Raw genomic sequence first — 14,307 nt, 5'->3', positions numbered from 1 at the left:
TTACATGATGATTACCACAGATGTCCATTAAATATCAGTGAGTGAACAAAAGGGAAATACTATACATTGTACAGCACAGATGTTGAGTAAATATACATTCCACGAATGATCATTTATTATTGGGCACCAGCAAATAATAAACAATGTGATTTTGATTGGTGAATGAAGTCAATATACAGTTTGTAATTCATGGTAACAACTGCTAAGTAACAGACCATTACTACAGATGCAGCTCGAACTCCGACAATAAAATGAAAGGCAATAAAAACGTTTTTAAATCAGTATTTCGTGACAGATTATTCATTTAAGTTTGGGATGAATAAAGTATAACTAATATGATTTTATTAGTCAAGTAAGCTGCCTGGTACTAAGTTTGATAATTTAAATCTTGCTGATAACACTATGATAGGGTCAACTTGATTGTAGAAATGCAATATTCTTTCACCAAATTGTGCAGTTTCTGTGCCCTTGTGAAAGATTGTGTTTTCATTTGACCAAGGAGGATCATAGTTTTAATCTTAGAGTTCATTCAGACTTGACATGGTCATTGTATCCTTTTTAACTTGACTATTGCAGATGAAACCAAATCTAGTTCAGAGACTGCTGACACAATCTCAAAGTTAACTTTAGAATTAAGCCTCACCCATTCTGCTCCCCGTTATAGACCACTCTTTAAAGTGCTACCAAAGTGTCTGTGTTTCAGTTTCTACAGTTGTCTTCATCAATAGCCTTTAAATCAAGTAGATGAATTTCCCCCAGTAAAAACCAACAAACAGTTTCGAACAGACTCCAGTGCATTTTATTATGTTTGCTTAGATATTCATCAGAAACAGCCTGCAAGAAACCAAGCTCATAGCAGATATAAATTACATTTTTTATTGATAGTCTCATCTAAGATTATATTAATGCTATTAAATTTCCTTTTAGAATGTGGCTCAATTAACCACCAAATAGTTTGTTCCTTCCCAGCAGATGAAGTTAAAAAAAAAGCTCCCAGAGCGACACAGCTTGCAAACAGAGCTCAGATTAATTTTGACAACAAAATTAGACGAAAAAAAAATGGTGAAACATGGTGATGCGATGGTGAAAAAGTCCCTCTCACTTGACATGGACAGTTCACTCTCAGTCATTTGAGTTTAGCCACACCAAATGGCGCAGGTGGGGACAGAGACAGCAGAGCTTGACACACCCGGAGGCACAGGATGTCTGTTTGGTGCCAGAGCTGCGGACCGTGGTGACTCGAAAGAAGCGGAGCACTGTTTCAGGTGTGCTTGTATCCCTGGGCTGCGGTTTCACATGGCTTTCACTTTGATTTGCTTCATCTTCATCTGCTTCTTCTCAATCTTCTTCTGGTCACGTCGCTGGGCTGCTTCCTGAAAAAGGCAAAAATAAAATAATTAGTGTTACATTTTGAAATCTTCACTTATTTTGGATGCCCTTTTGTCAGTAAATGTTTTTACAGGTTTTAAAGATTAAAATGTATTAACTTTTAAAAAGGTGACTCCTGATCATTACATCTACATTTTTATAATAAATCAAATTTCAGAAACATTTGAATTTGTTTATACCTACAGCAATCAATGTAAATTGTCACTTTGTTTGTTACAAATAGCATGACAGCATTGTATGGTATTAAATATAAAAATAATGTTTGTCTTAATGTGCGATTGTTGCTCTAGCTTTTTATTTATAGGTCACCTATTATGGCAGCTCATTAGCATTTAAAGCTACAGACACAGAACCAGTGCTTTTGAAACAGAGGGGTTTATGGCATGCTACACGGCATGATCCGGTTGTTTAAAAAAAAAAACGTACAACAATAATAATATATATATATATTTTCTTATAATAATAGTTTAGAGCCAAACACTTCATAGACATGTTTTGTATATATCTGAGACCTATAATATATTGTTAAAAAAGTGTAATAGGGGAACTTTAAAGTCGTGTTGATGCTCTTACTTAAAACTACTTTGACTTAAACTGTAAGAATCATGCAACTCCATCAGACTCAGCGGATATGCTGAACTGCTTTAAGTGATGCATTTAGAAACAGTAAGGGATAGAGAATGACTTTATCCATCGTTAATTCCTTTATCTGTGTTCTTGTGTGTGGCATTGCCAACCTCCAGTCGACGTTGTCTCTCAGGGTCCTCCTCAGCCATGATCCTCTCCTTCTCGGCTCTCTTCTTCTCCTCCCGGCGAGTCTGCGCTGCCTCCTGCCGCTGAGCGTGAGTCTGCTTCAGGAAGTTCTCCTCCACACGGGCACGGTTTCTGTCTGCCTTTATTTTGCCCTAAATATACAGAGAAGATTAAAAAGGGGACTCGTAGCTTGACTTTAAAGTTCAATTTAATAGCAGGAAATACTGTCAACAAGTGAGCGGTCACGTGGCTGAACTATGACAAAGCAGAGCACTGAAATCCTGCTCACCTCTCTGTTGAGACGCAGCTTCTTGACCTTGTCGATGCTGTAGATCACCATGTTCATCAGAGGGAGCAGAGCGTCCATGTCTTTGGGAGAGGTGTTGCCCATGCCAGGCACTACAAAACACAAGAAACAAAACAGTCAGTGTATATTACATTTCAAAGTCTAATTATGGGGTCTTCTAAAAAATAGGAGAAACTGAATGCTTACCATTAAATGTAAACATAAGTGACTTCTTAGTGTCAGGCAGCTTTAAGGGCTGACCCTCCCTGTGAAACAGCACAGAAACTTTTAGAACCAATAAAGAATATCAACAAAACAACAATCCTAGATAACTCCCATGTTAGAGATTAAAATATGACATGAATACTTACTCTTGCATAACTTTTGGACCAGAAAATTGGTCCGAGAAATGGATGGACTCGATCTTGTCAGCATTATTGGTGATATAATGCACCATCTAAAAATACAAAATCAGACTCAGACACATGTGGTCAGACAAATGCTGTACGCCGAGACAAACTGTAATAATACTGTGTGACGTGAGATAAGCACTAAAGAGATATTACCTTGTTGTCCATCACGCCATCTGTGACCTCGCCCATCTCACTGAGAATAGTCAGGGATTCTGGGAGCCCATACTTCGCTCCAGACTTGGGCTTGTCACCGCAGAACTCACTCTATGGAAAAAGAACCAAAATAATCAAGTCCATTGTTTAAGTGTTAATGTCTATGGGTAACACTGTAACAGGGTGAGAAGGGACTACAGATAAATGCATTATTTTTGTAGTTTAACTTTATTAATAAAAGTTAAAACCGTTTTGGAGGATATTTACCAAGTCTTGCATCTCCTTCTGAAGCTTGGCCATCGACTTCTTGGTGCCAACAGCAAACACAAACGTGTCCATGTCCTCTTCATTTAGAGTCACTTTTATTTGCTACAAACAAACAGACATTGTTAGCGAGACAATGACAACTAGAATACTTTTAGAAGCAAAGTCACTTCACAAACGCCACACCAGGTCTTCCGTATCCGGTAATTACCGTTTATAACCAGGAAGATATGTTAATGTGTGATATATCTAGATGTCACAGGTCTTTCTGTCCGCTTTAGCTCAAATGAAGACGTACGGATGTGAGCTGTTCGCAGATGTGCCGTAGAATGTCTCTTTAAGCCCAGTAAACACAGGTAACACTTGACCACATTTCTCCCATTATTCGAGTTTAAAATCTTCCAGGACACATGGATAGGCACAAATATATTAAAAAAAGGAAACCCTGCCCCTCACAAACATATTTGATTAGTATACACACACCACTTGATCCCCGGCAGGCCTCATCATCCTGGCCAGCACGTTGAGCAGGTCCTGCCTCTTCAGAAACTGAAACAAACCACAAGGATGATTACATGGCTGCAAGTTAACTCAATACAGCGACCACCACACACTCCTTCACATGAACACGCTGCCCATACCTTGAGTTGGATCAGCATGCCCTCGCAGCACACACGTCCCGAGCACCACAGGTTGTAGATGTGCTCATTTTCCTGATTCAGCTTTCCAGTGCTGACTGCATCTTTACTGGTGCCGTCATCACCTGAACATACACATCATTGACAATTGAGACGGGTTGTGCTACAAACAGACCCCCACCCTGTCATACAGTACTTTATTATGAGAACACTTGCAGTGGGAGGTACTCACCCACTAAAGCAAAGTTGCTCTCCAGCAGCTCCTTGTGAGAGTTGAACCAGGACTGAGCCAGGCGGCTGTTCTTGTTCTTGCCAATGATGTAGTTCATGATGTAGGCCAACAGGCCGGTGACCATCAGGATCTCCATGTAGTAACTCTCCCAGCTGTTCTGCAGATGTGCAGGAACCTGCAGGGAAACAGCCAGCAATGGGTCATCAGTATTATAGCTCACTTTCAGAAAAACGATCGTAACTATGCAACCAGAACAGATCCTTATTTAGATTGAATCATTCTATGTGTAAAATACATGTTAAAAACAGCTGAATTGGAATAAACACATCTTCTATGTCTTTAATTTGAAGTAGAAACAATTTAAAAAAAACTAGCTTTGAATGAATGGCAAAGTCTATCACAATTGGCACCCTGCAAAAACTTTGCACAAATTCACTCCGGGTTGTCATGCAATGTGATCAAAGGGATACCCATCTCAGTAGTTCTCAAACTCCTCATGGTCATTGTGTGTTGTTCTTTTTAAAAAACAAGGAAACTATGTGGAGGCTTTAGATTATTTTGCAATAATTAGTATTCAAATAAAAACAAGGAATTTTTTTGTCAGAAAATCAACTTACTTGAACAAATATGGATTGAAGCTGAAAACATTATATTATCAGTTCCAATTACATTTTTTTCATTTTGGACCGTGCATAGCTCTGGAGTTATATTTCAATGTAACTGAAATAATGGTAATTTCGAACAACGTCAATTAGTTGCCAAGGGCTACAATTTCAGTGTTATAGTTGTTCTTCCATGACAAGAGTTTATGTTCATTTCCCCCATTTACATTACAATAGCATATGTTTTGTAGGCAGCTTGTTCACATTCAGAGCCTCAGCAAACAGCAGCAGACAGAAGAGTGTGAAACTCGCTAGTGAGAAGATTTAACAATAAAGCCGGCTTACAGTGTGGATTATGAGGGGGTCCTTCATGGAGTGGCCTGGCTTCTCCATGTCTCCAATCCCTTCAAACTCCTCCTGGTCATACTTGCTGTACATGTCTTGATCCTAGGGAAATATGCAGTTGAGTTAGCTTTGCTACAGATTCTGTGTAACTTCATATAATGGCATAAAAAGAAAAAGAAATTATAATGTGGTCAAAAAGTAAGCTGTTAACAAAAGCAATTGACCTGTGTCTCCGAGTCGTCAAACCCATCCATGCCATCCTCCAGCTCCACAGTGGCTTCATCTTCATCTTCGTCCTCTTCAGGCTGTGAGGACGGTGAGGCACGAGGCGGGGGGGCAGTTTCTGCCTCCGCAGCTTGATCTTCGTTCATGTCCTCAAACTCAGCGAAGTCATTGTCATCAAAGTCTGCTAGGTCCTCACCATCGTCAAAGTCATCATTGTAGCGTCCTCTGGAGAGTGGAAGGGCCAAGAGGAGCAGGAGCGCCGGTATCATGAGGACACACGTGCTTCGCATGGTGGGACCTGCACCAGAGGGGAAGGGAGAGTCAAAGGGAGCTGATGCAACATGTAGGGAAACCGTCAATAAGGGTGGTGTAAAAACTGGCAGAGAAAGTCAAATGCAGAAGTGTAACAAGGTCCACACAAATGCTAGACAAAGAAGGAACATTCTTACAGACTTGTCAAAAATCAAGAGTGAAAAGCCAAATCAGTTCCCGAAATCGGTCAACTACGGCTGAAACTCACCAACTAATGATAACTTTCATTATTATTCATCTGCCATTGATCTAATTTGGTTTATTCGTGACAGAAAGTAGTAAAAACATCCAATTGAATATCCACCATAGCTCAAAGTGATGTCTTTTTATTCAGTTCAAAACCCAAAATATTACATTTAAAATTATATCAAAAACATCTTCATATTTCAGTATGTGTAAAACAGCATGTTTTGCCACTATTGCATTTTAACAATAAATGGCTTATTCTAAATGTTTGGGTCAAAATTAAGCTTAAGTGTTTAGTGTATAGAAAGCTAAGAAGCAATTCAGTAAAACCTGCTGAAAGTTATTACTTCCAGGTTACTCTAAACCAGGTAAATATTTAACATGGGGGAGTCTAAAATGATGCCTCTGGCAATAACGGTTATAACTGTGACAAGAGCCCAGGTAAAACTAGTATAAGGGAGTCCCTGCTCACACAATGGGTATTCCTGTGACAAATCCCAAAGAGGCAAAACTAATCCCCATGGGCCGAGATTAACTACAACACAATAATGAAGAGAAGGAACTCCGTTGTCAGTATTGGAGATGCGTTTTTTATCTCCAAATAAGCTGTTAGAATCAGACAAAAAACTGTATTTAATATTGGCTTACGTTACAGTCCAAGTTTGGAATACAAAAGTATATAAACATGGAGAAAAAAATAAATGTATATAGGTTCACCATACGTCAGTTTAATAGTTGTTTTTGGTCAATTGCAAATGGCTTAGTTAGTGTTTAGATGATTCCACCATTAACTCAATAGGTAACACTTTGGGTCATTGAGTTAGCTGTCACTTGTCTATTTTAACCAGGTTTTGGCTGATGCTAAACAATAATGATGGTAAAAGTGCAAGAAATAAGAATACTGGTTAATGTGTTCAGTACAAACATATGCAGTATAACTGTCACAGTTAACAGGAGTAATTCATAGTAGTGTTATCTGACGTTTTGCCATTGCTAATAAATGGGTAATACAGATAAGACATTTTAACGACACACGGCGACATATCTGGGGCAAAGGAAAGGCAAAGCTAGGTCAAAGTTAAGAAGCTACTGGATGGGGGTGAAATCTGGTGAGTTTTAACCCAGAGAGCTGTCGCTAGCCCAACTAACTTTAGCCAAAATGAAAGCGACACGCTTGCTAACAGGCTAAATGGATACTACTATATGATGTGGATTTCAAGACACAACTTAAACCGTGTACGTTTCTAATGACACCCGTAGGATTACACTTAAACAACCGTAATAATACCCGACCCATCCCCCAGCTCTCACACACTTTTTCATTAGCTGTTAGCAAATCTGGCATTATCATGCTAACGGTGGCTAACTAGCATGGCACCTTGTTGCTAGCAGCCAACCTGATCCTAAACGAAAATCATCAGTCTTTTTCTTTTTAACACAACTCGGTGTTTTATTTAAACAAAAATTGACGGATCGAACAAAGAGCTTACCTGGAGAATTACTGTGACAATAACCGTATCGCTGGTTGAGCTAAAGTAGCCTGAACTGTCCTTGTAGTGATGTTACGCCTAAAGCAATGGGAGAGCACTCGACACAAGACCGGACCTTCAGAGTAAAAGCATCACAGCAGGATGTACACAGCTAATAATCCAACTGTTTTATTCTGAAATGTTTCTACCGGAACTTTGTATGCGGTTGTTGTCTTGACTTTCTTTGCACTTTACTTATTTATTTTAATGACAACATGAATTTAAGAACTGTTAGGTAATCATTACGATCATTATTATGTGTATCCGTCTAGACTGAACGGACAACCCATGTGCCATCAACACATTTATGTACACAGACAATACAAAAATGTGTATACATTGTTGATAGATTAAGCAGAATAAAAGTAATAAATATTATTTATATTGTAAAGGTTTTCACATACAAGGAAACTGTTTTGATGTAATTTGTACATAGACAAAAAACATACATATAAATAACAATACATTACAAATAATATTTCATATTTACTTACAATTATTCTAGGGGTCATACAAATTATCACAGTATAAATAATTGAAAGAATAGGCGATGTACAGAGATAATAGTCCATAAGATAAAATAGACAGGACTTAACAAATCACAAATAAATATTCTCAATAAATAACCATTTCTAGTAATAAAGTCTTGAGCCGCTTTCACACCAACTACTTTGCCCAGCACTTAGTGCCAGCACCGAGTACACCCATGGAACTAAGTACAGATCACATTTTGATTTAATTCAAAAGATAATAGTGAATATCATTGTATTACATACTTACTTATATCATACTTTGGAATAATAGACATTTTCATAATTGCTATAACTATATGGAGGTAACATAGTAAAGAAAGTAGAAAGTCAGTTCTAACTTTATTGAACAGCTGACGGTAGAGGTTGTGTTCTACTGTTAATCAACATGAGCATGTCTGCCCTCTACTGGCCACATTAAGTAACTACAACTTGTTGTCAAGCTAGGCGTAATAGCATCGTGTCATACAAAACATACAAAATAAAACTCACATACACAGTTCGGACAGCGCTGAGTTCGGATAGAACATGTTTTTTTGTAAAACGTGTTTGGCCATAAGTAAAGCAGTGGTGGAAAGTAACAACAAAAGTGTTATTTAAGTATTGTTCTTAATTTGAATATTTTATTTTCTGTAACTTTATACTTAATCAACTACTTCTCAGTCAATATTGTACTTTTCTCCACTAAATGTTTAGGATTTACAGTTCAGACTTTTTCATACAAAATACAATACTTTATGATATATTATCATATATTAAACTACCCTGCAGTATATACAGGCTCGCTAATAATTAGTTCCACCTTCACAAGTTGCATCTTTTAATTATTTCTACATCAATAATTATAATCCAATGGTGTGGATGTACCGATGTAGTTTTTTTGCCCGAAGTTTACCTAGTCGGCCTAAATTGGTTTGGAGTGATTGTGATGTGTCACTTGTGGTGTACCTGTTGGTTTCACTCATCTTTAATTTGAAAACACAAGAGCAATGAGTGACATTTATCCACAACATCAGGAATTGAGGATTAGGGACACACGTGAATTGAAAATGGAGAAATTCTGACTTTAATCTCAGAAGTAAAAATCTAACTTTTGGTCAGATCTCTAAAGAAAAATTCACATGTGGCCCTAATCTTCTTCCGTAACAACGTAATAGTATAAGGATGAAATGGTTTCATTTTGTATTTACCAGTCATGGAATGTGTTTTCACAGACATTATTACCACCAACACAGGCAGCTAACCAGAGAAGATATAGTCTACAATTATGCATGAATTAAGTTAAAGTTATAATTAAATATTACAGAGAAGGTTCATGTTATTATTCAAAAGAAAGTCGATAAATACCATAGAGATAAATACTAAAAGAAGCTAATTCGACGGTGAAGGCTTTCTGAGCTTTTATTGTTTAAGATAAATACCGGAAGTAGCATGTGCTTCGGTGGACTTGACAGCGCACTAAGTCATAACGAGCAATGGCACTCTTTGTTAAGTAAAGTGGTGAGGGATCTCGCTCCTAAACAAGACTAATGTTATTAAAAGCTCATTACCGCCACACTGCTGATATTTCTCATTGTCGACCACAGTAACTGCTGGTAGTTGACTGCACGACTACTTATTCTGTAGTTAGCTAATGCTAGCGTGTTAGCTGCTGGGACAACAGCTGCAGTTGGAGAGGATGTCGCTTCACGGAAAAAGGAAAGAAATCTACAAATACGACGCGCCATGGACTGTTTATGCGATGAGCTGGAGCATCCGGCCAGACAAACGCTTTCGGCTGGCACTCGGGAGTTTTGTGGAGGAGTACAACAACAAGGTGCGCTGTCAGTGTGGTCCTGGACATTCATTAGTTTAACGTAAACAAGCTAATGCTAATGCTGATTTTCTGCGCAACACTCGTATGCTTATAATAACAATAACATAAAAGCAGCCAGCAACCGTCCAAGTATCAACATTGTACAGCCATGTCTTTTTTATCTTTAAAAGAAGCATCCTACAGTAACACCATATATAGCCTGTGCTATTTCTAACCCTCGTCGCCATGTAAACAGTGGTTCAGCAGCTCGTCTTGAAATAATAACAGAGGCTATTGTTTGTTCGTGTCCAGGTTCAGCTGGTGGGTCTGGAAGAGGAGAGCTCAGAGTTTGTCTGCAGGAACACTTTTGACCATCCTTACCCCACCACCAAGATCATGTGGATCCCTGACACCAAGGGGGTGTATCCGGATCTGCTGGCCACAAGTGGGGACTACCTGCGCATTTGGAGGGTAGGAGGTTTGATCTGATTGGATTAGACTGGTTTGTTTGAGTCATGACCAAACCTTATACAGTCAGTGTTTTTTTAAATAGCAAACTATGGAACTGGTGACCACCTTCACTGCAAATCAATTTAAGTGTTATTAATAAATAATAAATAATATTTTTTAATATTGGTCAAAAATAAACTTTTGTATGTATTTTTTCTTAAAATAAAAAGAAGCATCCCGTGGAAAGTTGTTGTGACCAATATATCAATGGCTTTGTAACTACAGTATGTTGATAGAAAGACTAACACATTGTTAGTTTTGCCTTTACAATACAATGATATTACCCTTTACCTTCCTGTCTTTCTAAGCAAACGACAATTACAGAACTACCTTACAGGAGATACAAAAATGTCTGTGTCTGGGAATTATCAATAATGTTCAACTCCAATAAGAACAGAAACACCAGCTGCTCAGCTCTTATAGCCAGCAAGAAGATTTTAGTATAGTACTTGTTAAGAAAAGTTTGCTCACTCACTATGACATTTCTTTGCATTAATCACACAGGTCAGCGACACTGAAACACGTCTCGAATGTTTGCTGAATAACAACAAGAACTCTGACTTCTGTGCTCCCCTCACATCCTTTGACTGGAATGAAGTTGATCCTAATCTGCTAGGTGAGAAATCCACTTTATAATAAATAGTTAGGAGGCTGCAATTAGACTGTGTTGCTCTGCCATTTGTATTTATTTATTTTTAACATGTTGGTTGATCCTGCAGGCACGTCCAGCATTGACACCACCTGCACTATCTGGGGACTGGAGACTGGTCAGGTATTGGGACGAGTAAACCTGGTCTCTGGACATGTGAAGACGCAGCTCATCGCTCATGACAAAGAGGTCTGTGTGTGCCTACGATTTTGGCTTCCAGCCAGTAGGAAAACAAGATGTACAAGAAAAATATATAATAATGATACTCTTGTTTTGAAAACATGAGCAACCTGTGTTTCTTTCACAGCAAAGTGTGTTTGCCCATTGCTGACTGCAATCATTTTAATATAGTTTACTTTAATGTTGAACCTATGTTCAGGAGTTTTCAGTAGGTTGTGTCAGTGCACTACAACATGTTTAAAAATGCATGTTGTTGCAAGTCAGTGATTCATCGTATATATATGTATAAGCATGACCAGATAACATTAACATTATTTTTGCTTATGTGTACTGCTTAACAGAATATTTAGATGACTGTTTTCATGCGTCTCTGCAGGTGTATGACATTGCGTTCAGTCGTGCAGGAGGGGGCAGAGATATGTTTGCCTCCGTGGGAGCCGACGGATCCGTCCGCATGTTTGACCTCCGGCACCTGGAGCACAGCACCATCATCTACGAAGACCCCCAGCACCACCCGCTGCTCCGGCTCTGCTGGAACAAGCAGGACCCCAACTACTTGGCCACTATGGCCATGGACGGCATGGAGGCAAGTTTGCTACAGATTATTTCGTTACCATTTCTGTATTATGGATTCATTTGATTCATTCTTAAATGAACTTTTAACCCCATGTTTGATATTTATATTTACTGCTTATATATTATAATGCTATTAAAATACCTGGATATTAACCATCTTTGCAAATTGGGGTTTCTTCTAATCTCAAGCGTTATTCTTTCCGTGTGGTAGGTGGTCATCCTGGATGTGCGTGTGCCGTGCACTCCCGTGGCTCGGCTGAACAACCATCGAGCTTGTGTCAACGGCATCGCCTGGGCCCCTCACTCATCATGTCACATCTGCACGGCAGGTAAGTGCCCCTATAGATTGTGGGTTATAGCAGAGTAACGTTATTAACTCATCATTCATCTCCCCTTGTGTTTTTACAATTCAATCTAATCTTAACTCTAGTAATCTGCTGCACATCCCTGCTCCCTCATTCTGAAATCTTTTTGTCACGCCCCCTCTACACCTCTTAATTTCTTCAGCTGACGACCATCAGGCTCTGATCTGGGACATTCAGCAGATGCCCCGCGCCATCGATGATCCCATCCTGGCCTACACGGCTGAAGGGGAGATCAACAACGTGCAGTGGGCGTGCACGCAGCCGGACTGGATCGCCATCTGCTACAACAACTGCCTGGAGATCCTGCGTGTGTAACAGCCACGGACACTTGGACGGAGGAGAGACACTCCTTCTCGTTTAATATTTAAGAATTTGTAGTCCTCGTACTATTACTTTGAAGAAAAGGACGAGGTCACGAGTGAACTTTTTGAACATGTTTGGAGTATCACACACACACCTACCCACAATAATCTGGATGACATATTGTCGCACTGCTCTTCTATTTAATGGGTTTAAGCTCTTATTTATTTTTGCTCACAAGATAGAGTTCAGAATATCTGAACTCTTGAGCAGTTGCCTTTGAAATTAAGATTTTATATATTTCTTGGTGTGATTTCAACCCACTTTGAGATTATCTTGAAGGGTTTAAATATTGTGAGTCACATCTGTTGATAAAACTACTGGAGGCAGAAAATGGCCTCTCCGATACGTAGGAATATATCGTAGCCTTGTGGTGGACTCACAAATTGCTGATTCAAAAATCAATATATAATGGCCTTGTTCACCCCTGTACATTTTTCAAATGGGTGTATGTCAAGTATCCTCCCTCAAAATGATTTTATAAACTGTAAAATAACCTGAGAGGGATTCTTATTGTCACTGCAGTGGTATCGGTCATGATACAGTGTGCTTTAGTTTGGCCATGGACAGCAACAATCAGAAACTAGCAGAGCCATGTCGTTCAGCCTTTTTACTCTACATACTTTATCTTGTCTTCTTTATTTATAGAAGATTCTGCTTTGAAAGCTGCATTTTCTTTGTGTTTTGGAATGGATGAGTGTGAAACAACTTTGAGTCTTTCTCTCTATTTGTTGTATTCAATAATCAAAGGGTCATGTCCTTGTAGCATGCCATTACAAGGCACAAATGTACATACATCTAATATGTCAACTCAAGATGTTGGTAGGACAGGTGTTCATGTGGTAGCTTTTTCTTAAAGTTTATTATTGAATTTGCTCTAATAAATTGTATTCCTCCAAACGTGATACTGCTTCATTTTGTGAAGTTACATTTGGTTGAAAGATTATGCCATAAATAACACACACACACACACACACACACACACACACACACACACACACACACACACACACACACACACACACACACACACACACACACACACACACACACACAGAGACACACACACACACACACACACACACACACACACACACACACACACACACACACACACACACACACACACACACACACACACACACACACACACACCTAAATAAGCATAGTTGAACTAAAATGAAGAAATAATTTAAGATTGTTATGTCCCGTTACATCAACATCTACTTAGAAATCTATTTTGGCATTTAATAAAATCTGTATTTGTTTGATTGTACTGAACTGGCAACCTCTTGATCTGAGCCAAATGCTCAACCACTGAGTTATACCCCCTTATGTAGATTACATTTCCCTAGCAGCATGTCACTGTTGTATTCCAGTCTGGTGCCCTTTGAAGGGCCATAAAATGTAAGGCTGGTGTTCACTTCCTTCAGAAGAACCTGCACTTCAGATCTATTGACATTTCTTTTTACATTTGGAGTCCGGTACTCCACCTTTTACAGTTTTGTTAAACCTTTCTAACACCCTTTAAGTTTAATAAGACACTTATGAAGATATTGGTGAATGAGGCCCATACTCCTGGTTCTGTTAATGATTGCAAACTGCCCTGGTCCTTACTAAACAAAGCAGCCCCAAATAACACTTAAATATAAACACTAACAAATTGTATATTAACAAACTTGTGGAGTTATGAACATTGACATTAGTCAATGTAAATGAGAAATGGTGGTTCTCTTTGACCTCTTGGATTTGTACATGATTCACCTTAAAGTGCATTTGTAAATGATGAATGATTTTGTAAGTTTCCCAGTATAGGTTTCCAAAATCCCAATCCACAAAGCAACTGTGAAATGAATGTACTTTGGTAAGAAGAACAATATTTCCAAAACAGTAACTTATAACATACTCATCAATAATTACATTCTGAGAGCTCTTAGAAAGTGTTACTTTTCCTTTGGTGGTGCAGTTTGTACGTCAGTGCTTTGTTGAATAATACAATAAAAAGGATTTGGACT

General features: G+C 38.7%; 2 protein-coding genes across 2 annotated transcripts; one reads left to right on the top strand and one right to left on the bottom strand.

Moving 5' to 3' along the window:
- Positions 1-776: 776 nt before the first annotated feature.
- ccdc47 (coiled-coil domain containing 47) lies at positions 777-7,397 on the bottom strand. The gene is made up of 13 exons (XM_034088935.2): positions 7,289-7,397; positions 5,300-5,598; positions 5,076-5,177; positions 4,129-4,303; positions 3,900-4,021; positions 3,742-3,807; positions 3,262-3,363; positions 2,995-3,105; positions 2,800-2,885; positions 2,636-2,694; positions 2,432-2,541; positions 2,127-2,294; positions 777-1,373 (listed from the first exon to the last, which is right to left on the bottom strand). The coding sequence occupies exons 2-13, from the start codon at positions 5,588-5,590 to the stop codon at positions 1,293-1,295; spliced, it is 1,473 nt and encodes a 490-aa protein (XP_033944826.1). The 5' UTR covers positions 5,591-5,598; positions 7,289-7,397; the 3' UTR covers positions 777-1,292.
- A 1,901-nt stretch (positions 7,398-9,298) lies between these two features.
- dcaf7 (ddb1 and cul4 associated factor 7) lies at positions 9,299-13,197 on the top strand. The gene is made up of 7 exons (XM_034088936.2): positions 9,299-9,673; positions 9,965-10,123; positions 10,667-10,778; positions 10,882-11,000; positions 11,368-11,577; positions 11,779-11,896; positions 12,075-13,197. Exons 1-7 carry the CDS (start codon positions 9,536-9,538, stop codon positions 12,245-12,247), a joined length of 1,029 nt encoding a protein of 342 aa, XP_033944827.1. The 5' UTR covers positions 9,299-9,535; the 3' UTR covers positions 12,248-13,197.
- Positions 13,198-14,307: the final 1,110 nt, after the last annotated feature.

Source organism: Pseudochaenichthys georgianus, chromosome 8 (genome assembly GCF_902827115.2).
Source record: "Pseudochaenichthys georgianus chromosome 8, fPseGeo1.2, whole genome shotgun sequence".
In the NCBI taxonomy this organism is placed as follows: domain Eukaryota; kingdom Metazoa; phylum Chordata; class Actinopteri; order Perciformes; family Channichthyidae; genus Pseudochaenichthys; species Pseudochaenichthys georgianus.
This window is presented reverse-complemented; position numbering and strand designations above follow the sequence as displayed.